General features: G+C 37.3%; 1 protein-coding gene across 1 annotated transcript; it reads left to right on the top strand.

The window, feature by feature from the left end:
• The first annotated feature begins 1788 nt into the window (after positions 1–1788).
• adgrd2 (adhesion G protein-coupled receptor D2) lies at positions 1789–26315 on the top strand. Its single transcript, XM_053504359.1, has 26 exons — positions 1789–2023; positions 2306–2349; positions 3503–3605; positions 3931–4182; positions 5744–6379; positions 6570–6698; positions 6809–6894; positions 8156–8434; positions 8538–8649; positions 8762–8896; positions 10915–11023; positions 11934–12039; positions 12145–12200; positions 12289–12415; positions 12826–12929; positions 14322–14424; positions 15476–15629; positions 15789–15922; positions 16092–16207; positions 19973–20093; positions 22238–22279; positions 22405–22458; positions 22686–22833; positions 22953–23017; positions 25045–25075; positions 25496–26315. The coding sequence occupies exons 1-26, from the start codon at positions 1945–1947 to the stop codon at positions 25501–25503; spliced, it is 3333 nt and encodes a 1110-aa protein (XP_053360334.1). The 5' UTR covers positions 1789–1944; the 3' UTR covers positions 25504–26315.
• Positions 26316–26758: the final 443 nt, after the last annotated feature.

The following is a 26758-nucleotide window of genomic DNA, read 5'->3' as shown; positions in this document are numbered from 1 at the left end:
AAGAATTTTATAAGAAAGCTGCATGACATTAGAAAACCTACATTGTTAAGTATCCCAACATCTGGCAACCCACAGGTGCATGCGCACACACACACACACACCTGGTCATACACTATGGGAATTTGTAAACACCAATCAGCCAACACCACATGTCTTTGAACTGTGGGAGGAAACCAGAGTACCCACAGGAAACCCACCAAGCACAGGGAGAAGATGCACACTCCTTGCACACACAGAGATGGTGTAAGAGAGAGGTGAGATTCAAACCCCCAACCATGGAGGTGCACGGTGACGTTGCTAAGCACTAAAGCACCTATGTTATAGCAGCTGTAAACAGGCTTTCCTTCACCATAATTAATTTTTCTGTCTTTCAGAAAACCCAGGAAAGGCACCAGTAGTGTTGTGGTATAATACAAGGCTGCCATTCTTGTGACCCGGGTTCGATTCCCGCCTGGCGCAGCTTTATGTTTGTGGCTCAAAAGGTTAAGGATGCTGGTTACTGGGTTGCTTATTGGAAGAATGGGGGTTCAAGCCCCTGCACTGCCAAGCTGCCACTGTTGAACCCTTGAGAAAGTCCCTTAACCCAATCTGCTCCAGGGGCGACCCTGAGCTCTGACCCCAGCGTCCTTATGTACATGTGACAACAAATTTTATTATTAAATTATTGGGTCTTTCTTAAAAAAAAATGCCCGTGCAGAAGAAAACACAAAGAAGCCTTAAAACTGGAGTCTCCTTCCTTACAAAAAAACCTTACATCACATTTAATGTTACTATGAAACTGACATTCTGGCCAATCAGAATCCAGGATTCAACAAAGCTTTGGTGAAAGGTGATTCGGAGGTGGGACGTCATGGGTGCCTAGTCAAATTTCAGTGAGGTTAAAAGTGACAAATGCTAAAAGTAATTAAAATCAAAACACAAAATATTTGAAACTCAGTATCGTGAACAAAATGAGAGTCAGACCACGCTGCTCTGATTATTGACATGAACACGTGTGTATAAACGTGTATATGTTTAATTAGCACTAAAATATGAAATAATGTTAGGATGCATTTTCTGAGGATCCAGTTTTAAATCAAAGTTGAGACATTTAGGTCGTTCTGGTTGGATTCCCAAGTGGCCCGTATAGTGTGTGTGTGTGTGTGTGTGTGTGCGATTGTACCCATCATGAATACAGACTAGATGAATAACAGTGGTGTACTTTACACAAAATTCAGGACAAAACAGAAAGAAGACTCTTCCCACAACCGTACAACGCCCTCAGTGTAGGACTCGCACTTGTTCCACTCTCTTCCCTGTTTTTTATAACTGTAGAAAAATAAGTTTAGCATAACATGCTCAAGCTCATCTTTATATCCAAATCTTTCAGTGTGTCTTATCACTATTTATGAACATGCTGTACTCTCCATAGCATCCTTCTGGTGTCTTCATTTCTGTGTGTGTGTGTGTGTGTGTGTGTGTGTTAGATCTGCCACTGTTTTAGATGAAGTTTTTTTCTGCTTGCGCAAGCCTGCTTTAATAAATGAGGCCCATTAGCATGACAAAACTCTGTACTGAACGGAGGGATGTGCCAAAGGGGGGGGGGGGCACTTTGGGTTTCTTAACACACCTTTTTTTTTTTTCTTTCTTTCAAAACACACACATACACAGAATACTAAACGGTGAGGCAGGACGGGATGAAGGCATGATTCTGGTAAGAAGATCTGACAATTAAGGCTGGGTATATACACTTATTTCTTTACACACACACACACACACACACACACACACACACACACACACACACAGATACAGTGTGAAATGCAGTTTTGGTGACACTATGTGACGTAGAGTCTGTCAGAATGAGGACACTTATACACATACACATATAGACCTGTTTTGTGAGCCCCATCAGTTCTTTTACAAACACACACACACACACACAAAACACACACAGCAAGACAGATGTGTGGCAAGAGAGACAAAGAAGCATCTCACTACACAGGACGGAGGATCCGCCGAAACAGCCGCCGTCCCTTCTCCTGTAAGTCCACTTTCTTTATGTTGAAGATCTTATATTTATTTCATTTACAAATCCGTCGCTCGTCCATCCATGTCTTTTTGAAGAATGCAGAAGTTTATTCATCGTTCTGGTAAAAGCAGAACATAGTCAGAGAAATAGAGGAACTAAACTGACTTAGTAGCGTTTCTCATTTGTTCATGTGGTTTTCGTGGTAAAATGTGGACCATCTGGCCGATTTATTTACTGGATGCTTGGAAATTGTGTTAGGTCTCTTATTTCTCTTTTATGGCTGCTTCTTTTCAGGTGGGAAGATGTCTCTTATCCTGCTGGTGGTGATTTTGTCCACGGTAATCATACAGCTGATAATGATTAAAAATATAGATTTTGTTATAGACGTTTGGAAGGCAAAACCTTCATGGGACTCTAAATCAGGTTAATTATCTGTTTAAATTGCCCCTTTAAGGAGGCTAAAATTAACAAATATTAACATTTGTATGAAAAGGGCTAGATCTGTTACTCATCATACTTTTAAAAAATGTATTAAAATCTATACAAATATTTGTAGTTTTTGTACTATTTTTAAAACACAGTTTTGCAAATTTTTTTACTAGCTATTGTCTATTAAAGCTTATCTAACTAATTAAATCTGAAATTCGTTTATTGAAATTATTGTGTAATAATTAATTTAAATCAGTATTTCTGAAAATCTGTATTTTTTATTGTTTTTAATATTGTCAAAGATAAGATTTTCTTTTAAAAAAATTATAGTCTTGGCATTTTAGGTTTGAAAAATGTAGAAATGTTTATGTAAATTAGATTAAAACATTTTTTTGGACTATCAGCATTCCTAGGAAAAAGTTAACATTTTCATGGTTCATGCTTAGCTTTTAGATGATCTTAGCTTCTTGTCATGCTCACATCTGTCAAGGGAAGATGTGGAGAAGAGTTAACAAGATTATTAACTAAAATTAAAAAAAAAGATTATTATTAAAGTTATTAGAAAATTCTTAAGTTGATATTTTTGGCTAACTACTGTAGTAATTACCAGCAAGCTTATGCTAGCACAGCCTAACTAGCTAGGATGTTACCTAAATATTTGCGCTAAGCATCAGTGTTAAGGGTTAAGGGTTTAACGTCCTTGCTGTTTGAATAGAATATAAATCGTTTTTATTTGACTGGCTGCTCTGAAAATATTTGCTTTTCCCTGGGAATCTTGGCGTCTAAGATACTTGGATATGTTTCACCTCTTTTACACAAAATGTGTATTTTTGAGATTTCGTTCTTTTGGACTTTTTGAAAAAAAAAAAATCTCATAAATGTATTACATCATTTCGAATTAAATGTCCTTAAACGTTTTTTATTTAGGCAAATCTTTAAAAAAAAAAAAAAAATTGTCAAATAGACTTTACTGTATTTAACTTGATGTGTGTATAATGCAAATAAACTAACAAAAATCTTAATGATTTTGTATGTTATTATGTTCCTTGTGTTCCGTGCTAGTTTTCGAAATGTTTGGCCTCAAAGACTGTAGACACTTCCAGCACTGAAAATATATCAACAGATCTGTTCGAAGAAGAAGAAGTGTCAGAGAGGTGCATTGTGGGTAAGTTTGGTTTATTTTCAACCATAAGTCCTAAGAATTCTATTAAATGTCACAAAGTGGAAATTGTAACTGAAGCTACTCAGAAAGACATTGAGCTAACTCGAATGCACTAGCACTGTTCATGCTACCGTGCTAGTAATGCTTCAAGGCTAGTTCTTGTGTTTCTTCAGCGTTCTTGTGCATCTGGGACAATGAAATATAATCTACATAATTGAACTATAATTGCATGACCTGTGTGATCTATTTTGACTTGTATGTGTGGTATCATCATTCTCATGTTTTTGAAGAAAAAAAAAAAGTCCAACATAACCTTCTCCCGTGGTAGATACTGTGGCCCTCCACAACCACCCGATTCAGACCCAAGAGACCATGTTCCAGCTGGTGAATGCGTCCTGCAGCTTTGTTCAGGCTTTCCACTACTGCCGGGGCCAACTGAGCTCCATCACCATTCAAGGGAAGCATGAGGATGAAGAGGGCATGAGGCAACTTCTGGATCAGGTTCAGATGCGCCGTCCGGTCTGGGTCAGGAACAGTAACAGTGTCAGTCAATCATCTGTACCGAGCGTTCCCAAACAGAGTAAGTCTCCAGAAGAGGTCTAGCTCTGAAACTGGAAAGGATGGGGATTACTGAGTACGATATCCAAAGCAATGTTTTATTTTACAATGAATTCAAGTTTTTTGGAACTTGATACAGATTATGATACTGATTCTAAAATGAGTAAACTACTTTAGAAATGTCATGGAACATGCTATTCAGTTGTGTTCATGTTTCCCGGGTTCACGTACTGGCCTAGTTGGTTAGTTGCCTTTGGACTGAGTAGGGTTGCAGTGGAGTACAGCAGGATTGGTTCTCTAAAGCTGCTAGAAAATTCTTTATTGCTTCAATATCTTCATTGCATTACAATCCCCCGTTGTCACTGATCAATTGAGGGTGATCGTCAAGGATTATTTTCCATCACATAGCAATGTTGGCAGACATTTCTTTTCTCACCAAGCAAGTGTTTGTTTTTAGTGAGAAAATTCAAGATGTTTAAGATTATGTGGGTTTTATTGGGTTAATGATACTAAAGGAATATGGTGTAAATATGATCACAGAGCGCACTTCACATTTTTCATGACTAGCTTCGCATAGAGTAAGTAATGCATAGATCAAATGATCAAATTCAGATTCGCATCCTAAATATGAAAAATCAAGGATGAAATAAAAATAATAACAAGAACAGGAACAGCAGAAAGTGCCTTTAATAAAGTGAGTTCTGTTTTAGCACATCGACCAAAAGATTCAGAATCTGAAAACATTATGTTACTGTAGGTCTACACTACTATGTGGAAGTAAGGAATACACATTGTTTTTTCCTATCACAAAAAGATCCTATGGCGTTAGAAGATTCTAACAGGATAATTGACTTTCTTTGTATTAGTTGAAAGTGTACCATGGGATACATTTTAAGGCCTACCTTCAAACATGGTGTCTCTTTATTTGAGATAATTGGAAAATATAAAGAACCACAAAATGTGTTTGCTAGATTAAATGTCAGAAATTGTAAAAAAAATTAAGTTTAAATGTATTTTTTCTAAGGAGTATGTAAACGTCTGACTTCAACCTGTACATCTACACTTCTGGCACTTTCTATCATCTGTTGATTGAAAACCTGGTAAGTGGTAAGCAAGCAGCCTTGCACCTCCAGGATCTGGGTTCGATTCCCGGCTAGGCTTGATTCCTGTCCCCGTGTGCATGGAATTTGCATGTTCTCTTCTCGTGCTTGGTGGGTTTCCTCGGGGTACTCCAGTTTCCTTCCACAGTTCAAAGATATGCAGGTTAGGCTAATTGGCGTTCCCAAATTGCTCGTAGTATGTAAGTAAGTGAGTGTATGTGTGTGCCCTGCGATGGATTTGCACCCTGTCCAGGGTGTACCCCGCCTCGTGCCCTAAGCCTCCTGGGATAGGCTCCAGGTCGCTGCAACCCTGAATATAGGATAAAGCGGTATAAAAGATGAGTGAGTGAGTAAAAACACACAGTATTATGTGCTTTTTAAACCATTTTTAACATATATGAGTAAATGAGCAGTACTGGCATCGACACATAATTCGCTGAGTTGATCAAAAGTATTTTACCCTTTCTATCTTTTCTGTGGCAGATGTTGTATTCTCAGGATTGTCCTTCTTTGACAAATCTAAAGACGGGTACGCTCGAGTGGAGGCCTCATTCCCACCACTGTCCGCTGTGAGCGTGTGCATACGTGTTCAATTCCCCCAGCACCACGGTGATCTGTCCACTCTGTTTTCATATGCTGCACCCACTTTGACGAATGAATTCCAGCTCCGAGGATGCTTAGACAAGAACAAGCGGCAGGTCCTGCTGGCCCTCATCATCCACGGAAAGCACCACTCTTATAAAGCTTGGTTTCCCAACAATGGTGACTGGCATCACGTTTGTGTTACATGGCGGAAAAGTGATGGACTTTGGAATATTTATGTGGACGGCGAAAAACGTGACTCAGCCTCGGACAAGGCCTCGTCCCGGGATATCTATGGAAATGGAATATTTATTTTGGGACAGGACCAGGATTCTTTTGGGGGGACTTTTACTGAGCCATACTTAGGGAACATGACAGATCTGAACATATGGAATTTGTGGCTGACAGAGAAACAGATTCAGACACTTTTCACCTGTTCGGATTCCTCGGATCTGAAGCCGTTTTTCAGCTGGCATGAGCGCAATTTGACTCTCCACCCTGTTGTGAAGGAGATATCAGGAATGGTACAATGCCCTGGTGAGTATACTGTATATATACCAAAATGTCAATGGGTAAAAGTGCAAACATTAAAGATTGAAGTACTAGCATGCGCTCAGTCTCGTGCGCCAATACGTTACAAAAGATGTAATAGAATTCCCATGGAAAGTAGGTTATTTGGTGAGACTGGCCAGAAATTAAGACATAACAAAGCTTTCAAAATCTCTAGGTTTGCTAGAGCAGAAGCAGAAAGAGCAGGATTCCTGCCGAATTCTGCAAGTCTTTAGTGGAGGTGTACCAAAATACAGCACGACACCTTGCTCAAACACTTACCCCTTCATCTGCAAAATCAGCAAAGGTTTGTATGCTGTCTATTTATACTGTATATGTGCATTTATCTGATAAATAAGCAATCAAATTACCAGCATCTGTGATTGACCTGTATCTATGTGTCTGTGTGTCCTTCAGCCCGCTATATGAAGAAGAAAGAGCTGGAGGAGTCGCTGATTATGAACCCGACCCCCTTGATGCAAAACCTCATGAGCCATGGCATGGTAAACATTCCACGTCTTCCAAACATTCCCAACAAAGTGTAAAAAATTATGTTCATGTCGTCATGTATCAGTGTATCGATTGAAAGATCCTAGACCTAGTAATAGATGTGACATGTTTTTAGTGTCGATCTTGATTTGGTGTTGCTTTCTCTTGGATTTAGTTTTGAGTTCAACCCCTTGATTGGATAGACCTCGTCTTTTACTTGATAAAAATGGTCTTGGCTACAAGCCTAATAGCAAGATATGTTTTCTGGAGATGTGGTCTAAGGATTATGACCAGTTCAGACCAAATAAGAATTCTCTGTATAAATGACTCATACAGTTATAAGTTAATAAACTACGTACAGTAGCAATGTGGCTGCCTAAGACCTCCAAGGACCATGGATTGATCTTGAGCTTGGGTTGTATGTTTACATAGATTTCCTAAGTAATTATTTTTTCACCTTCCAAAAACATCCCAGTGTCTGGACCAATAGATGTCTTCCTAGGTGTGATTGTGTGTTGCTCTGTGATAGACTGGCATCCATCCCAGTATAGGCTCTGGATCCACTGGAACCTTGCCCAAAATACGACTTCCCTAATACAATTAAATATCCATAACAAGCACAACAAGGCTATAACATATAAACAAATTTAAAAAAATTCTGCAGTATACAGTTGTTTAAAAAGTTCAGAAAATGTTTTTTAAGCATTATCTATGGGTTATTTCCTGCCATTTTCAACATTTGCATGTTCCCAAGTTTGCCAAGGCTTAGGATTAATCCATTAGATAAACATGACATTTATTGGTTCCAGAAAGTAATTAATTCCTAAGAAATGACAAACACTAATTTCAGGACTGATCAAAGTTTGATTGCTTTCCTATCTTTTATCCAGGACTTGTTGGACGTTGTTGAATGTTATTTTATCTTCAGTACTTGCTTTTTCCTAGAAATACTATGAAGCGGGAATATTAACAATTTATCAAAGGGCACTGCATTCATACACTCTTTCAGATTTTGGGACAGTGTAGTGTAGCCTGTCCATCTACTGATGTGCTTTGGGGAGATAGGATAAAACTGGTGGATCTGTAGGAAATGCATACAAACCTCTAGGAAACTCTGTTTATTTAGTAACATGAGCTCTGGATCAGACCAGGGACCTGGAATTGTTACATGATGAACGCGTGTTCTTGAGGATGATGCCAATCCCGATGATTCTCCGAACTGCTTCAAAACAGGGTTTTAGTCCCCCAGGCAAATCTTTTGTTTTGTTTTTTTAGACCACCAGTGAAATCCTTGGTATGCCTGATGCAGACGACACCTGGTCTGGAGTCTCCAATCTGCTTAATGTCTCTGAGGTTTATCTGCGGGAGTCCCAGGGCCAGCTTGAGAGCAGGGATGTTCCATCTGTGCTTGGGATGTTGGCTCGTGTTGCCGAACTGCCAACCACTAGCGAGCAGACCCACATGACGGCACATGCACTTGGCCGCAGCTTCATTAGTTTGGCGGATACGCTTATGAGTGAGGGGGTCATGAACAAATGGGAGACCATGAAAGAGGTAAAGTCTCAGATAACATGTACGTTATTGAAGAACATAACCATATAGACATTTGATGGTGAGCTTTTCCCCAAAACTACTACGTACATGTTTTTGCTTTTAGGTGGTTAGTGGACCAATGGTTGTAGTGCAGACCATTGACCGCATGGCGTCTAACCTGAGCCCGGTGCTCCTGGGGGCCGCAGACCATGTACAAATAAACAGCAGCAATATCAGTATGTTGTTCATCAGCTCCCTTCATTTTCTTATTTAAAGTGTATATTATGTATAATACCAGTGTATCAGTATGTACATCAGAGGTTCTCTGAATAACCATGTCTAATTCAGGACTACAGGTCAAACAGAAGAACGTGTCTGAGAATTCCCATGGATCAGAGTTTTGTGGTTTCAGCAGATCCGGTCCCTCTGGTCTGGACTGCATCTCTGTTGCACCTCAAAGCATGCAGGAGCTCTACAATGAGGGTACGTCCATACATCCTACAGCTCATTCTGTATCAATGTGCATTTAACTTGACTAGTGCTTGTAAAATAGTCTAAACTATCTAAACTAACCTTTTCGCTTTTCTGTTCCTGGATTGAAAACGCTTAATAATGATTGGTCACACACCTTTAATAACATATACATTAGCAATGCAATGTTAAGATGTACCTATGAATCGTCTACGACTCAGTTACAAACTGTGCAAAATGAAGCCATTCTGTCAAGAACTGTCTAAGAACCGCCATGATTACCTTACCAACTCTTACTAAGTACCTACTAAACCTCAGAGTTTGCTGTGAATTGTTAGGATCTGCTAAGATTTCTCAGCTGTTAACATTGACCTGAATATCTGTGTTTGGGATACCTGTGATGACAGAAGCTGTGAACCTGCCACGTACTTTTGCACCATACACATTATAGTAGTGCACTATTCAGTAGTTTAGGGTGCGGGGGGAATTAAGCCATGGATTTAGTATCTCTTAGAGGGTACAATTCTGCAGTTTAGTGCATAGGATTGGATTTAGCCATGGATATAGTATCTATTAAAGCACAATATTTCATAGTGCACAGGGTCAGATTTAGCTGTCGGTTTTAGTACCTATAAGAGCACACAGAACTCTAAAATGAACTCCTGATGAAGCCAATTGATGTTCCACAAACTCAAAAGTGCAGGATCAATTTTTGCAATGTGAGAAAGCATTATATTAATGTTGTAGAATTTTTGTTTTTAAAAAGAAGAAGCAAAGACAACTTATAAAAAAGTAACTGTTTAGTCATTTTTAGACATCCATTAGGTGTATGAAAGAAAAAAAAAACATGAGGACGAGAAAGGTCATACGAGACCTCATATAAGAAGATCTCCTCCCCCGGCTTGTTGCTTGGTTTGTTTGAAGTTTAAAAAAAAATGCATTATCTGAGCCAGAGTTGGTTTTTGTTTTTGTTTTTAAAAAAAGAAGCAAAAAAAAAATTCTACCTAAAGGAGACAAATTATACACAATTAACTTTTTAGCCATTTTTAGACATACATTGTGTGTAGGAACAAATAAAACAAATCAAAACATCCATTATGTATACACCAGGGCTTAAACAAGCCAATTTGATTTTTCTTGTAATGTGACCTTATATAAGAAGATGCTGCCCCTAAACACCCATGTTTAGGGACATTGATGGTTCTAATCTCTCGTTACTCACTTTTAAAACTAAATTACTAACTGAACAACTAATAGTGGCAGCGAAGTAATGCATTTACACAAACCAGAGGTTATTCCTTTCTAGCGCTCCATTCCACCAACATTATTACATACTTTAAATTAATGTAAGGAAGTTATTTATTTTGTCGTTAAAGTGTGTTATAGGTTATATGTCATGTGTTATCAGATTGCTTTTGGGTTTCTGTGTTTACAGTAGAGTATCATGATCGTGTTTAGCTGCTGGTGAGCAGGTCAATGGAGAAGCGAATGGTGTGAGCCCCCTGCTGGACAAACTATTCATACGTCACCACAATAACACTGGAACAGAGATCAGACTGATCGCACAAACTGAACTGAACCGAACTGAACTGCCACAATAAAATAATGATTTTTAAATATAGTAGTCTAGTTAAATACTTTTAAAAAATTGCCAATTATTAAAGCCTGTAGTGTCTAATTTCATATGAACGATTAATCATTCCTGTGGAGTGTGACATCATATAAACTCTGTGCTGAATACGGATAGGCATGTAAATGAGAGGCCAAATTTAAATGCAGGTGCTAATCTAAAAAAAAAATAATAATATAGCAGACTAATAAGGCTAGCTAATATTTGACCTCGGTTATAATAGTGATGGAAAATATGTGATATAGGATATACTGTATGTATTAGACAAATATGAAAAATTCGACCAGTAAATAAGTGTTTATTTGATCCTGAAAAACACATGTGAGAAACAAACACATGTGTGTGAGAGATTTATAAGACTAAAGTTAAAGAACTAAAGTTGTGTCGTCCACATGTCCAGGCTTCGGGAAAGTTACTCTGTTAAACGCTTGGTACGGCTCCCTGAGACCGCTGTTGAATGGACAGGAGAACACGACGCTCATCCCCGTCACCACTGACTCCTCTTTCAAGTAAGTCTTATTCAGCTAACCTTATACCGGAGCATAAAATGTTGAATTCTGCATTCTGATGGGTCCGAATTTACCTATGTTTGTTATTAAAGAAGGAACTTGTATCGCAGATACTCCTTATGATCTAAGATTCATAATAAATGAATAAACAAGGAAGATGCATTGGTTTTAACATGGTGACGTTTACAGTATGTAAGGAATATTTTTTGGAAGGGGTCCAAAAAAAAAATCTCTGGACAACATGGAAATGCTTGCATTTTTAAAAACTTTGAAATTGTAAAAAAAAAAATGTTTTACTTAGCTTGTAAATGTTTTTCAACATTAAATGTAAATATAAATTGATAAACGAAAATTGTTATGCTTGACATTAACTCATGAAGTCCCTATCTATATCTTATCTTTATCTATATCTATTCATTAGACATATCCATATCTAATGAACGTCCTGGTGCAGTCATGTGACTATCCATGACATCATTTTTAAAATAGTGGTGTATCTAAGTAGCACGTGATCTAAAAAGCTTATTTCAAAAAGCTTGTTTTTTGTTCCTCAAATTAAGTTCTATCTTAATTAACAATTCTGTTGCTTTAATTACATTTGATATGTTATATTTAATCTGATCTGACTGCTTTTTTTTAACAAACCGATAATATGTATGTAACATGTCTCATAGAGATTTTTAACCCTAAATTTGTCAAGGAAAAAATGACATACAACATAATGTTTTATTCCACTTATAATGTTTTATTTCAATGAGTTTTATTCCACTTACACCACCGCAATTATAATGTTTATATACTGTATATGACCAAAAAATTATGAGAAAATCAATTACTTAAGAGTGAATACAATAACACTACATGATTATCTAGCACATGCTTGTGATGTGTGTGTGTGACTGTGGGTCAGGTATAAGGGGACAGTCCTGGGCTCATCGCTCATTTCCAGCACAGTGATGGCTGATGGGAAGTTTGTCAGTCTGGGTGTGCAGTATACACTCCGCCATCACACTCAGGTAACCAATTATATAACCAATATAAGAAGATTTTTTTGGGGGTATATTTTATTTCTTATTCAACAGCATGGCTAATCAACTCTTAATTTATTTTTTCTTCTTTAGAGCACTTCGAGGATCATCCATAAGCCCATCTGCGCCTTTTGGGATTTCGAGCTGTTGTGAGTGTGTCTTCATTGGCAAACTTAATGATCCTTTGGATGAAACATTCTTTTGATATGCTTGTATTTTATGTTGGTGGTTCCTCAGGGCAGTGGATAAAGGAGGATGGTCGACTGATGGCTGTGAGGTCATTTCCTCTCAAGAAGACACCACTTCCTGTTTCTGTAACCACACCACCAACTTTGCTTTGCTCCTGCAGATTTATGAGGTTCAGGTATGAAACTTTTAATGGAATGTAGTGATGTAGATGTTTTACACCTGATTCTAGGTGTAGTGGTTTGTTTTCTTCCTAGTTTAGTCTCGAGAGTTTCACTCTTGACATTTTTTCCCAAAAATGTCAATAATATTAGTCCTAACGAGGAAGTTAACTTCCTTGTTTTCATCTTCTCTCGTGTTTAATGCCGCCTCGCAAACCAAGTAGGTGCACACTGCCACCTTGTGTATCGGAGGCTGTTAACATACGAGTGTACCCGAGTACAGAGTGCAAAAATAAAGTGATCGCTAGCCAGTGAATGAGTTAAATCTTATAAACAGTGAATTTTTTTATGATACCATTTGCGTCATGATAAAACACAAAGTGGTGTGTATAACAGTATGTGTGTGTGTGTGTATGTGTATCTGCAGTACACACCGGCAGATGAGAGAGGTTTACAGATCCTGAGTTTTGTCGGCTGTGGAGTGTCACTGTGTGGACTGATCTTCACCTTCATCCTCTTCATCGCTGTCAGGTGAGTGTGTGTGTATTTCACTATAGAACATTACCAATTTGTAGTTATACTCATTAGACCTAAAAGTACTAGTCAGAATTGTTGTGTCTTTGTTATTTATTCATGATGCAAAGCTAAAGGTTGAAAGATGCTTGTTTGTTTGTTTGTTTTTTAACAAAGAAATCAACATTGAATCAATATTAAAGAATAATATCTCAAAAATCAAAAATTATCTCCACATTATTTTGCTTAACTTTTAGAAAAGACAAATACATCGTTTTAGGACATAATCTTCTTGCTTTTCAATACACTTTGTCCATCAGTCCACAAGCTCTCGTATTCCCTCATTAGTATAAATTCCCTCATTAGTATAAATTCCCTCATTAGTCTGAGCTGCGAGCCACGAATGCACCGCTGTCTTCATCAGAAGTGAATCTCCGTCCTCCTTGTTCTGCTTTCAGGGTGAAAGTCTGACACATCCTCCCTACAGTCGAAGCTTTAGCGAGTGTCGACAGTGTGAATCAGAAGTGTGCGGATGTGCATCGTCACATGAGATCACGACGCACTCGGATATCAGTCCTCTGTGTTTAATCTGAAGTTTGGGCTTCAGCTCTTCAATAAGCGTCTCACTGTAACGAGCACTGGTGATTGACGAACCTTTTTTTTTTCCTTTCGCCTGATCATGTTCCGATACTTTTGGCCCTCAAGAATCCCAGAAACCTGTAAGCGTTGATGAATTTTCCAACTGATAGTTTTGACTTTTCCTCGCTCAGTGCTCGAGGATGTTTCCGTTCCGTACTCTGCCGTTTACTCTCTGGCTCGTAGTGATGAATCCGTGTCTCGTCACCAGGATTGTTTCTCTTCAAGAAACGTTCACCTTCCCTAGAGTATCGAAAATTTAGTTTGCAGGGTTATCCAAACACTTCCGGCACAAAGTGACCACAAAAATAAATCAAATAATCGCTGCACTCTGCTGCTATTTTGTACAAATCACAAGTGATGCGTTCGTTTTCGCTCTCACCGCAGTTACGAATGATGACGTAACACGTTCACATCTGCACAGCTGTGACTGGAGAGACAGGAGCCTTGAACGGAAAGTGCTGATCACACAGAGTTTTAATGAGACCGGAGTGCGGATCATTTTCAACTCAACCTCACATTATTTGATTCCTGTAATGGCTAGCCTGTTTGTGTGGTAACTTGATTTAAATACTGCAACAGCTTAGAAGATCATAAATAATGTAGTGACCTTAGGTTTTAAGTGAGTCAGCTTTGAATACTGTAAATAGGCCAAATAATATCTAATAATGACCCTGTAAAATGTTATAATGTATAGCCTGTAGTGAATGCTGGATGTCTTTGTGTGTGTGTGTGCGCGCGCGTTTTTATTTCCTGCTTCGTGTCTCCCTCTAGTGTCCCAAAATCTGACCGCACCACTGTGCATAAAAATCTGATCGTAGCCCTGGCTGCTGCTCAGTTTCTCCTCATCTTCAGCTACTGGGCCTCGGCTAACCAGGTACATGATGGAATTATACAGTGATAACGACATGTAAAACAGTGTTTATTAGGTACGGTTGAATATTTTTTTTTTCCAAAACCAGCATCCAGTCTTACATCGGAGAACTTACCTAATGATTTCCTAACAAATTTATATTTATTAAAGAATGATACTTTACACTATTCATCTATTTATAGTTACATTTAATGTGTCAAGTTTAAAATATAGAATGTTTTTATAGTGGACTATTTAACCTTTGCATAGATAGTTGAACTTAGACACGTTTAATTCTGACCTGCTGTCTCAGAATTTATATTTGAGATTATTATCTCAAGTTGAATTACTGACGTATTCGCAGAATTCTGACTCATCTTTAAAAAAGAAACATTTTAAATCTTCTCTGATTATTTAACATTTCTAATTTATTACCTTTAAACTTATCTAAAATATAAAATTATGAAATTTTTTTTTTAGCAACTCCGGGTTTTCACATTTTTTTAAACTTATCTCAAAATTCTGGACTATTTTAAAAGTAGGACTTTTTATTTAAAAATATTTTTTCATGTCATTTCAAAAGTCTTATCTAAAAAATGTTTAACTTCAATTCAAAATTCAAATTCTTAAATTTTTCTTTTAAAAAAACTTTTTACCTAACATCTAAAAATTCTGACCTCTTCGTTTTGTTTTTATGTTTAATTTTATTTTAACCTTTTTTAAAATTACTTAAACATTAAAGTTAGCTACCAAGTTCATTTCATTTATTTGAAAGATTCTGATTTATTTATATTTACTATGTTTGTGAATTAAGTTGCTCTGCATTATAAAAGGTTGTTCTTTCACTGCCCTGAAGACTTGGCTGGACCTCTGATTGGTACAAAGCACTGACACTGACGACTACATCCATTAAAAATAATAATAATAATTACGCATGTTTTGATCTGTTTATGTTGAATGTCTGCTGTAAAACAAACCCATGTTTTGCAGCTGCACTACTGTTAAATAAAAGATTTAATCAGAACGTCTTGACCAATCCGCCCGGGGAACTGACCGGTGCAGCGGTGTTTTGTAGGAGCTGTGTTTGTTGGTGACGGCTCTCCTTCACCTCTTCTTCCTGGCGTCTTTCTGCTGGATGCTGGTCGAAGGGCTGCTGCTCTGGAGCAAAGTCGTCTCTGTGAATATCAGCGAGGACAGGAGAATGAGATTCTACTATGGCCTGGGCTGGGGTGTGTGTGTGTGTGTGTGTGTGTGTGTGTGTGCTACCCATGTTAATTTGTGTTTTCTATCACTCTACTTGTAATAGCTGCCTACAGTATACTGACAATGTAAGTGTGTAACTGTGCTATAATTGTGTGTGTGTGCGTGTGTGTGTGTGTGTCTTCCAGGGTTGCCAGTTGTCATAGTGTCTGTAACCTTGACAGTGTCGCTGAAAAAGTACAAGGCGGAGCAGCGCTGTTGGCTCAACACAGAGTCTGATATTATTTGGGCATTTGTGGGGCCTGTACTGTTTGTTCTAATGGTAAGTGTGTGTGTGTGTGTGTGTGTGTGTGTGTGTGTGTGTGTGTGTGTGTGTGTGTGTGTGTGTGTGTGTGAGAGAGAGAGAGAGAGAGAGAGAGCAAGATATGCATGTGCATGTTTTAATTATTTGGGGTTTTACAGTCACATCTCGTCCTCCCTCTCATTTTAAGGTCAACACTGTGGTCTTATGTCGGGTCGTCATGGTAACCGTCTCTAGCGCACGGCGCCGAGCCAAAATGCTGGCTCCAAGCTCCGCCTCCAAATCAAAGCCCATGGATCTGACTTGGTGAGGGTCCAACACTTTTTTTTTTTCTTTTTGCATCTTAATGCATACAGCAATGTGAGAACAATCAAGTTCTTGTAGTTTTACTTTAGTAAATGTACGTAATTACAGGCTCAGAAATGTTAGGCAAGAAATGTTAACTTAAGGAACTCTAGCAAAGGAACACAAAACTTAATTTGAGGAAATTAAGATAGATGCATGAATTTAAGTACATTTATCCCAGGAAGACACGTAATTAAATTCCATCAATGTAATTTTAAGAACTTAATTCGATAACTTTACACCAGGAACTTAATTTGAACTCAGGAACTTTGGCCCAGGAATTGTGATCCAGAAAGATTTTTAAACAGGAACCTTATTGATTATCTCAAAAATGTCAACATATTGTCTCAAATCTCATTCTATTGTCTCAAATTTTTAAATAGCTACAGTTTTTTTTTTTTACTAATAATCATAAAATAGCGAAATATTCAATTCAACTTTTTTCCTCTGACAATTCCAAAATATCTTTTTTTTGATATTCAACATTTTAACTAATCTATTTTTTTAAATATTGTGAATAATTTGCAATATATCTCAAAAGTTTTAACTGAATAACCTAATAATCTTGAATAATTAACTTCAAAAAACTAACAAAATTCCAAAATATCTAAGCAAAAAAAGTTTACCTCTATATTTATCCTATTGTCTTGAAACTCCAAAATATAAATTTTTTTTACTAATATAACTTTTTTACTTTTATTGTATAAAAAATAAGATACTAAAGTATATCTAAAAAAATGTAAAAACATTTTTATTTATTGTGTAAAAAAAATTCAAATATCCCAGACATTTCAGTAACTTTTCCAAAATTTATAACTTATCAGCTTAATCTTTATAAGTATCTAAAGAGTTTACTTATTTCTTTAAAATTACTTAATCTCTTAAATGTTTAAGTGTATATTAAATGTATAATGTTTTCTTTAAAAATTAAATAAAATCAGAAAAACTATTTGGCTTTCTTAAATTTTTTATTTATAGGTTAAACCTTCCAAAATTTCCCAAATGTATTTTTTCTCAAAACCGTTACTTTTTGTCTTAGAAATTTTTAAATATCTCAAAAGTATAAATTATTTCAACTTTAACTTTTTGTCTAAAATATTTTTTTCTTTATCAAAATGTAAACTTATAGTTTCAGACAAATTTCTTGTAGCTGTTATTCTGTGAGTTTTTTTTACTTGTTACACTAAAACAATATTTGACTTAATCATCATGTGTTTTAAAAATTGCGCGATCATAGAACCACACATGATCCTTAAATATTGTATGATTACACATGACGTAGACCATAACATTCTTAATTCTTGAAACTAATAAGGCATAATCCCACTTAACTTTATCTGGGTGACATCATCTGGTTCGACTCCAGTTTTCAGTTTTTTTAAGAAACATTCAGGCAGATCTACAATATAAACATGCATCACGCACACACACACACACACACACACACACACACACAAACACACACACCACTATCCTATTTTCTTTGCTTCTTTTCATCGGCTTTGGTCGGCCAATAATTGCTACTCTTATACCCACACCACTTATGGCTCTTCAAGCACCGTTGACGTTATATAAAATTGGCGCCTAGCTTACAAAATCGAAAATCCTCAGTGACAAATTGAATCGAAAAAGAGCACGTTGTTCCTACAAAACACTCTGGTGTGTGTCGTGGGCCATGAGGTGCAACTGAATAGAAAGAATAGCATTAAGAAAGTAAGAAATCGAAGAGGCCTTGAACACAGCACTACAACTGACGAAACATTGAGAAGCTTACAAACATGAATAGTGTGCGTGTGTGTGTGTGTGTGTGTGTGTGTGTAAAAGAGAGAGAAAAAGAGTTTGATTGTTAGATTTTAAATTCAGTTGGATCTATAAAACATTTACTCTAAAACCGTATGACAAAAAATGTTCACTTAACTGTTTTTGTCCACTAGTGGCCGCCATATTATCTAAAACATAGCTACTGCGAAGTAGGTTTGAAGTTCTGCCCACATTAGAAACCCGTCGTATCACACACGTGTTATATGTACAGCCCGGAACTTGGAATTTGTGTTTGAATAAGTATTCTCTATTTTTTTCTTTGCTGTTTATTTTATGAATATTACACACCACATGTATTAGTATTAAGATGTTTTATATTTTTCAACTTTCTTAAAATAGTTTTATAAAATATAGCCGCTTTCATGAAATATTACAGATTCATTGCTGTCTCTAGATAAAAGATTATTCAAAAGGAGTTTTACAAAATGTTAATTTTGACAGTCGTGTCTATGGCAGAGTTGAGTCACAAAAAAGAAACATGAAAACATTTTATGTTGAAAAGTGGTTAGAAAATAAAATATAATAAAGGAGAAAACATTTTTTTATTAAAATGTTATTAAAGTTATTAAAATGCAAAAATAAAATGAATATTTGGCTTGCTTTTTTAATTTATAAAGTATCCAAATATGCACGTGTTTAATTGGGCCAAAATAATTTAAGAGGCCAAATTAGGACAAAATAAAAAATAATAATAACAATTTTCTGGTATTATTTTTTTCATAACTTAAGTCTCCTGGGATAGACTGGTATTATTTCTTAGTGTAAGAATATTAGCAATCCATCAATATAGCAATAAATCAAATAATATTTGTTGATTTATTTGTTTTTACTTCTTTTACTTTATTTTTTAATTTTTAATTTCCTAACTACTGACTTACATATCTTATGCATCACCGTCCCGGCATTCCCAGTTTTGTTCATGTTTCTAGAGTAACTTCTAGAGTTTCTAGAGACTTGTTTGGAGGTGAATATTTAAAGAACAAAACGGTTCTGCTTGAGATAAGCCTGATTAACGCTTCTGAGTCACATCTAGGCAGAGCCTACGCCGTAGATTAGACAGGTGACCTACAGCATGGTGACCATTTATACTTGTACGCGAGTCTGTGTCATGTTGCAATGACATCACCAAACCACTAGTTGGCAGTGGGGTTTCTATGCCACTGTGCTGAGTCTCTTCATCACTCGCTGGTACGTTTTTAATGTGTATAAAAAAATAATGGTTTATGTAACTGACCAGATCTTGTTGAAGATGGAGCTAAAAGATGTTAAACAACAGTTACTTTTACTAAAATTACTGAAATAAGGGACTTTCATAACAACATGATGGGATTGGGATGCTACCACACGATCGTTGTTATATTTCTGGTGGGATGCACGTGAGGCCGTAGGGGCTCGCCGTAAGGTACGCGGCTACAGTGTGTGATACCTGTGGCATAGACGATGCAGAAGCTTAAATCTGCCCGGATCACACTTCCATTGCTCCGCCCACTTGGCTAGCTGCAGATAGCATCATGGCAATGCACCTCAAAATGCTATTCTACAGTAGCGCTGCTTTTATTTCACATTAGCTTCATTTTACCGCCAAAATAAAGAAATAAATAATGTGGCTTGAGAATGCTGGGAATAAAGATGGAACATGCTTTCATGCACACACACACACACACACACACACACACACACACACACACAAACAAATCTATTTACTCACAACTAAGTGGCAATTCAGTATAGCCAATGCACATAGCATGTTTTTTGATCCTCATGATCCTTAAGATTGAACCTGGGACCCTGGACGTGGGATGATTATGTCTCTCGTTGCATTTAAGATGTTACCTGTCTCTCTGTGTGTGTGTGTGTGTGTGTGTGTGTGTGTGTGTGTGTGTGTGTGTGTGTGTGCTTTTGCAGGGCGGCGACACGGCCTGTCTTGATTCTTATGCCGGTTCTGGGTCTGACGTGGCTGTGTGGGGTTCTGGTCCACCTGTCTGTGGTTCTGGCCTACCTGTTTGTAGCACTTAATGCCTTCCAGGTAACACAGCTCTCTCTCTCTCTCTCTCTCTCTCTCTTTCGCTCTATCTCTTTCGCTCTATATCTCTGTTCTCTCTCTCTTTCTTTCGCTCTACCTCTCTCTGTTCTCTCTCTCTTTCTTTCGCTCTACCTCTCTCTGTTCTCTCTCTCTTTCTTTCGCTCTACCTCTCTCTGTTCTCTCTCTCTTTCTTTCGCTCTACCTCTCTCTGTTCTCTCTCTCTCTGTGTTCTCTCTCTCTCTCCTCTGTTTAGCTTTGTGCCATATTTCTTGCTATATTTGCTCATTAGCTCCCACTTTAAAGCCGTAACTCAAACAAACCCGTCTTTTTTTTACAGCTTTTTTCATCTTTTCCTTCCTTCCACTTCATCCTCATCTCTCTCCCTTCTTCCCTTCCAGCCCTCTCCTCTCCTCCCTTTCCCTCGCTTCTCCCTCTCTCTCTCTCTCTCTCTGTCTCACTCGGCGAGCCTGGCCCCTGATTGACCCCGCTCAGGGCTTGTTAATTTGGATTTACAGTGTGTGCAGAGGAGAGAGTTAAAGAAAGGGGACGAGAGATAGAGAGGGAGTAGGAGGCTCTCGACTCGGTTCCGTGTTTGGAAGGAAGCCGTGCTGATATAATGAGGCAGAGGGAATCTATCACTGATCCGGGGTCAGACCAACACGGGTCTCGGATCAGGGGAAGAAAGGAGAGTCTGTTTCAGTCTTTCCACTGGAAAGAAAAAATGTGTGTGTGTGTGTGTGTGTGTGTTTGGAAGTGGCTTTGGCTCGGAGAATCTCAGTTAGAAGTTTTTAAGCTGTTCAAAGATTTGAGCCTTTATCATCAGCCCTTGTTTTTTTTCATTATTTATTTATTTATGTATTTCTTTTACTTGTACATAATTTTTTCTTGCATCATCTTTATTAGAATCCATTTGTTCCTTCAGACATTCTTTATTTATTTGTTGTTGTTTATTTTAATTATTTGTGTTTTCTTTCTTTTTTGGCATCATTATATTAATTGATTCATCCCTTTAAACCTTCATACTGTATATTTATTTGTTTCTTTCTTTGGTTTTACTCATCCACCCTTTCCTTGCAGTCTTTCATAAATTAATTTGTTCCTTAAAAATTATTTATTTGTATGTTTTTATTTATGTCTTTCTTTCTTTCTTTCTTTCTTTCTTTCTTTCTTTCCTTTTTTAGACTTATAACATTTTTCCTTTGTATCCTTCTAGTCACAGATTAATTTATTTTTAGTTATTCATTCATTGTTCCTTTATATTTTCTTAATTTATTTTCTGTTTTTTAAAAATTTTATTAGGTTTACACATTTATGTTCATGCTTTTCTTTCTTTCTTTCTTTCTTTCTTTCTTTCTTTCTTTACATTCATTTTTAATTAATCCATTTATTTTTTTATGCATATTTTTCTTTTTATTCATTTTTTATTATATCCCATTTCTTTTAAACATTTTAATTTGGCATTTATTCTTTTTTTTTACCATTATTTTCATGCTGATTTGGTTATTTTCTTTTCTTTTTTAATTTATTTGTTCTTTTTTGTTCTATTTCATTCATTTATCCTTTCATCATTTTATTAATATTTAATTTCCTTTTTTCCCTTTTTTACTTCAAGTTATTTATTGTACTTTTTTTTTAATTAGTTTTCTTAGCTTTTCCTATCATTCTTTTTACTCACTCGCTCATCGTCTATGCCGCTCTCTTTATCCTGTACACATGGCCACGGAGGGGCCTGAAGTCTATCCCAGGAGACTTAGGGCACGAGGCTGGGTACTCCCTGGACAGGGTGCCAATACATCACAGTGCACTTGTTTTAAGTTTATTTTATTGTTTCCTTGTTTGATCTGTTGTTCATCATTTCTTTGGTTGTTTAATTAATTCTTTAATTTCCTTCCCTCCTCCTCCTGATGTGAGCAGATGTGTGATACAGATGTGATCTGCACACGAACTGAGCTTCAGTCCTTCTGATGATCTTTTCATTTATGATCTAGTCTGGTCTACAGCTTCATCACCTTATACAGGTTTTGTGATTTGATATTAAATTTCTCTCTCTCTCTCTCTCTCTCTCTCTCTCTCTCTCACACACACACACACACACACACACACACACACACACACACACACACACACACACTGTCTTATCTCTGCAGGGGTTGTACATATTCCTGGTGTATGCGGTTTATAACAGTGAGGTAAGTGTGTGTGTGTGTGTGTGTGTGTGTGTGTGTGTGTGTGTGTGTTGTTCACACTGTAGTTTTGGTGTAGGTGCTACAGTACATGACTGAACATCGTGACTTTTTTCCCGCTTGTCCACCAGGTGCAGAACGCTATAAAGAGAATACAGGAGAAGAGGAAAGCTCTGTCCTTTACTGTAAGCAGGACAACAACAACATTATTATTATTATTATTATTATAATTATTATTATTATATATTTACAGATCTGTTGCATCACTGTGGTGAATTAAAATATTAACTTACTATAAAGATAGACAGCTCTTCAGCTATTGATGTTTTGGCTTCACTCGGTGCTGTTCACTAAATACGGATTGTTTGTTTTTTCTTCCACCTAAATGACTTTTTCCCTTAAATAATTGCAGAATTGCTCTCAGCCAATCAGCTTCCTGCCATCTCCGAGGACTCCTGGTGCATCGTGGGTAGACAGCTTGCCCACCCCGTCCAGCCCAGAGAGTAGTAGCTCCAGTTACATGACCAACTCTACAGCAAGCTCACTCGTCATTAAGAACGGTGTGTGTGTGTGTGTGTGTGAGAGAGAGAGAGAGAGAGAGAGAGAGAGAGAGTATGAGAAAAAGACTTCACAGTGATGTCAATCACGATGTCAATCCTTCTTTTTATTCTGTTTTTAGAAAGTTTTGGAAACGACAAACTTGCAAGCTTCTCAGCCTCATCCAAACCAAGTGTGGAAAATCCTGTAAGTGCGCACACACACACACACACACACACACACACACAAAGCTTAAATAGAATTACACAATGCATAATAAATCATAACAAAAAAAAAACCATACTCCATGCTAAACTTAATAATGTATCCTAATTGGTGATGATCCTTAATGGAGAATAAATTCTAATGACCCCTAATCGATACTAATGGATAATTATACAACAGTTAGTTTAGACCGAGTACACTGATAGGACGAGAGGCGTAACCCGAGTGATGATAAGAGACAGTAACAGCATTGGGACGTTTAATTATAACTATACGTATCACTAGGTGTTCCAGATGTTGTCCAGTGGTTAATGACACTAACTGTGTGTCTCGGCGTGGGTGAGAGTGGGTCTGTACGCTCCGCAGTACTGAGGAGAGAGCAGCTGCCTGATGAAACCCACATTCACACCCAGTCACACAAGCACTTTCAGCAAGAACACACATCTGATAACGTTACATCATCTTAAAAGACACGCGGTCTCTGCAGTAATCACTTTCAAGTCATTGCAAATCGCCTCTGTGTTGTTTTATTTATGCCTAAGAGGAACTCGCTTTTAACACAAGGCTGAATCCCAAATCCCTCTTTAACACTAAATCAAATGTGAGACAAGGGATTCTACACACTTGTGCACCAGATTTCCATTTGGGATTCAAACCCAGAACACGGAAGTTAACGCAGCTGATATTCTAAAGTGGATTAAGTGGAAATAGAAAGTGAAACTTGGGGGATTTACAGGACTTTCCCAGGGTTTATTCTCCTCACCTTTTAGCTCCATAGTACCAGGAAGAATTTAAAACAAATAAAAAAATGTTCATCCCTGTTAATTACGCTAATTGTCAGTTGCTACTGTAGCTTCTCCAGTCGCGGTTAGTTAGTTGCGCTAGGTACGGAAGGATGTGTGTTGGTGGAGCAAATAACTGGTTAAACAACAAACAAATCCAAATCCATCGATATCATCATCTGCTGATAATTGTGGAACTGTTGTATAGAGGTTGTGCTGTTGTACTGGATATCAGCACTGCTGTGATATCTTCGGCACTCGGGCTGCGCCCTCATGTCTACGAACGCATTTCCGTACATCAGCACTCCCTCTTATGTCATATTGCTCAAATCGAAATCATAATGGATCAGAATAAATAATACTGAACTAATCACAGTGAATCAGTTAGAATCAACATGAACCAGAACTCCAGCACTAATCTCTAACTTGGTGCACGGTGTAAAAGTCATACCCTTGGTGCGTCACACCCTTCATCTCTTTATATTTATCTTCCAAAGAGTCAGACCTTCTGGTATTTTTGATCTACTCTTGAGGAATAGCTCTCCAGGCATTCTGAAGGACTTTTTTTTTTTGTCTCTCTCATTTTCAGTCCGGTCTCTGTACCTGAGCAGTTTTAGAGGAATGTTAAGCCACGCAGTGACCTATGAATTATTTCAAACATTAAAAACGTATCCAATTTAAGTCCTGAACCAGTGAGAAACAGGTGCAGACGATGACAGATGATCAGGAGGTGATGATGCTGAATGCTGAGCGGTTGGAACAGACGAGAGGGGAAATGAGGTCGCTGCTGAGGCTGTTACATAAACAACCAATTTTTTTATAGTAGGCGGTTTGCAGACTGTCGCACTAAAACATCTGTTCCCATTTATTTTATTTTAATCTACATTATTGAATTTAGTTTAATATGAAGACACGAGGTCGGCTCAAGACCTTTGCACGCTACAGTACCTTCTAACACAAGTATTGTATTCACTCATCACTTGTACCGTATTTGCGGATTTACTGATTTATGTGCCGTTACGACTATATTTTTAACCCCGCCCCCTCGCTTCCCTGCAGCCACCCGCTTGGCCCCTCCCCTCAAATCATTACATTCACTATTGTGGCATTATTTACTGTGTGCAAATTACTGAACACAATTTTACACTTTTTTCTTTTACAAACTAATATCTGATCTCCTGGTTTTATTTATTTATTTATTTATTTATTTTGTTTTTTTTGTCTCAGGTGGTTCAGCTGATGGCCTTCAAACCCTCAGGTAATCTCATTAAAGGAAACATTTGTGAATATTTGGCAACAGTTTAGTAAAAAAGTAATCCAAACCAGATTTTATAAAAACAAACAGTTTAGTGGTTAACATTTACAGGCATTCTAACTCTCTATCATTTATTTATACAGCGTTGTGCATCAGGTTGTAATGCAAAGGCCTAATGTAGTTGTTTTAAGGTTTAACTGTAGAGGGCGCTGTATTTGCTTATAGGAACAAAATTACCTCTCAAGGTTCATATACAGTACAGATGTTTGGGTCAAAATATATTAAATAGAGTAGAAGGTGTAAGGTATGATGTGGATATTATATAATAAACTTGAATAGAATAGAACAAAAATTAAATGAAATAAAATGTAGAATAGAATAGAATAAAATATTGCCAGTTGCTAATTAAATTTTCTGTTACAGCCTGTTGAAGAGAAGACACTGGTGGACTACACATGCTGCTGACCCACACACACACACACACACACACGTGTGGCGAAGCAGCTGGAGAAGAGCGGGCCTCTCCCACACTGCAGTCCCCCTCGTTCCCAGGGTTAAAGCGAAACAGTGCCGTGTGTGTCTAAGTGTGTGTGTGTGTGTGTGTGTGTGTGTGTGTGTGTGTGTGTGTGATAGAGATAAAACAGCAGTCTGTGCTGAAGTTCTTCTGGGTTTCTTCTCTTCACGCTCCACAGAACTCACCCTGCTGAACATAAAGCGTAGTTAGCGTTAGCAGCGGACACACAGCGAGCCACGCCGCGTTGTAACCTCAGACCAGACGGCTTCGGCTGTCAGTGAGACAGACGCTTAAACCAGGACTGTAGCTCAGTAGGAAAATTGTAGATACGCTGTACCGCTGTGTACAGTCAACACACACACACACACACACACACACACACACACACACACACACACACACACACTGACCTGTGACACATTCTAGTCCTGTGTGACGTGACCGTACTGACACCTGCTTACTAAAAAAACAAGGTGTTGGTGCACAAAATGTAGTTTAGAGGAAACAACGTTAGTGTTGAATGAGGGAGGTGGGATCTGAAAAAACAGTAGAGAGATTATCTTTTTGGGTTTGAATCTGATGGGTGTAAATTATAAGTGGATTTTTTTTTCCATAAAAAAAAAACAAAAAACAAAGATTGTGAATTGCTTTGACAATAAATTAAAAAATAAATGAAATGACATTAAAATAAAAAAAAAAAATGTAAATAAACATGCTGTAAAAACTTTAATATTGTAAGTTGATTTAATTAATAATCGAAAAATAAACAATGCACTGGATGAGAATTGATTATTAGTATACCAGGTACACTTGTTTTTTTTTTTTGTTTGTTTTTTTTGTTTAGTTTTTTTAACTTTCTGTATATGTGAGTGTGTACAAGTGAAAACAGATATTCCCATTCAAGGAAAATGCAATGATAAAAAATAATGAAGTAAGCAGGAAAAACAAGTCAAGTTAACAAATAAGCCAATAAACACTTGTTTACACAATCAGTATTGATGCTGATTTTATTTTAAGTTTTGCACATAATACAGAAAATGTCTGACTAAAGAAGCTACTTCTGAAGTTTATACAACATGGACGTGACTCATCTCGCTTCCCTAAAAATGTCAAGTTGCTAACTTCAGCCTATTTGGAGAGACACTGTATCGCTTCAAACAATAATCATTTAA

Source organism: Clarias gariepinus, chromosome 9, assembly GCF_024256425.1.
Source record: "Clarias gariepinus isolate MV-2021 ecotype Netherlands chromosome 9, CGAR_prim_01v2, whole genome shotgun sequence".
NCBI lineage: Eukaryota > Metazoa > Chordata > Actinopteri > Siluriformes > Clariidae > Clarias > Clarias gariepinus.
The sequence above is the reverse complement of the archived record's forward strand: the minus strand, read 5'-3'. Positions and strand labels throughout refer to the sequence as shown.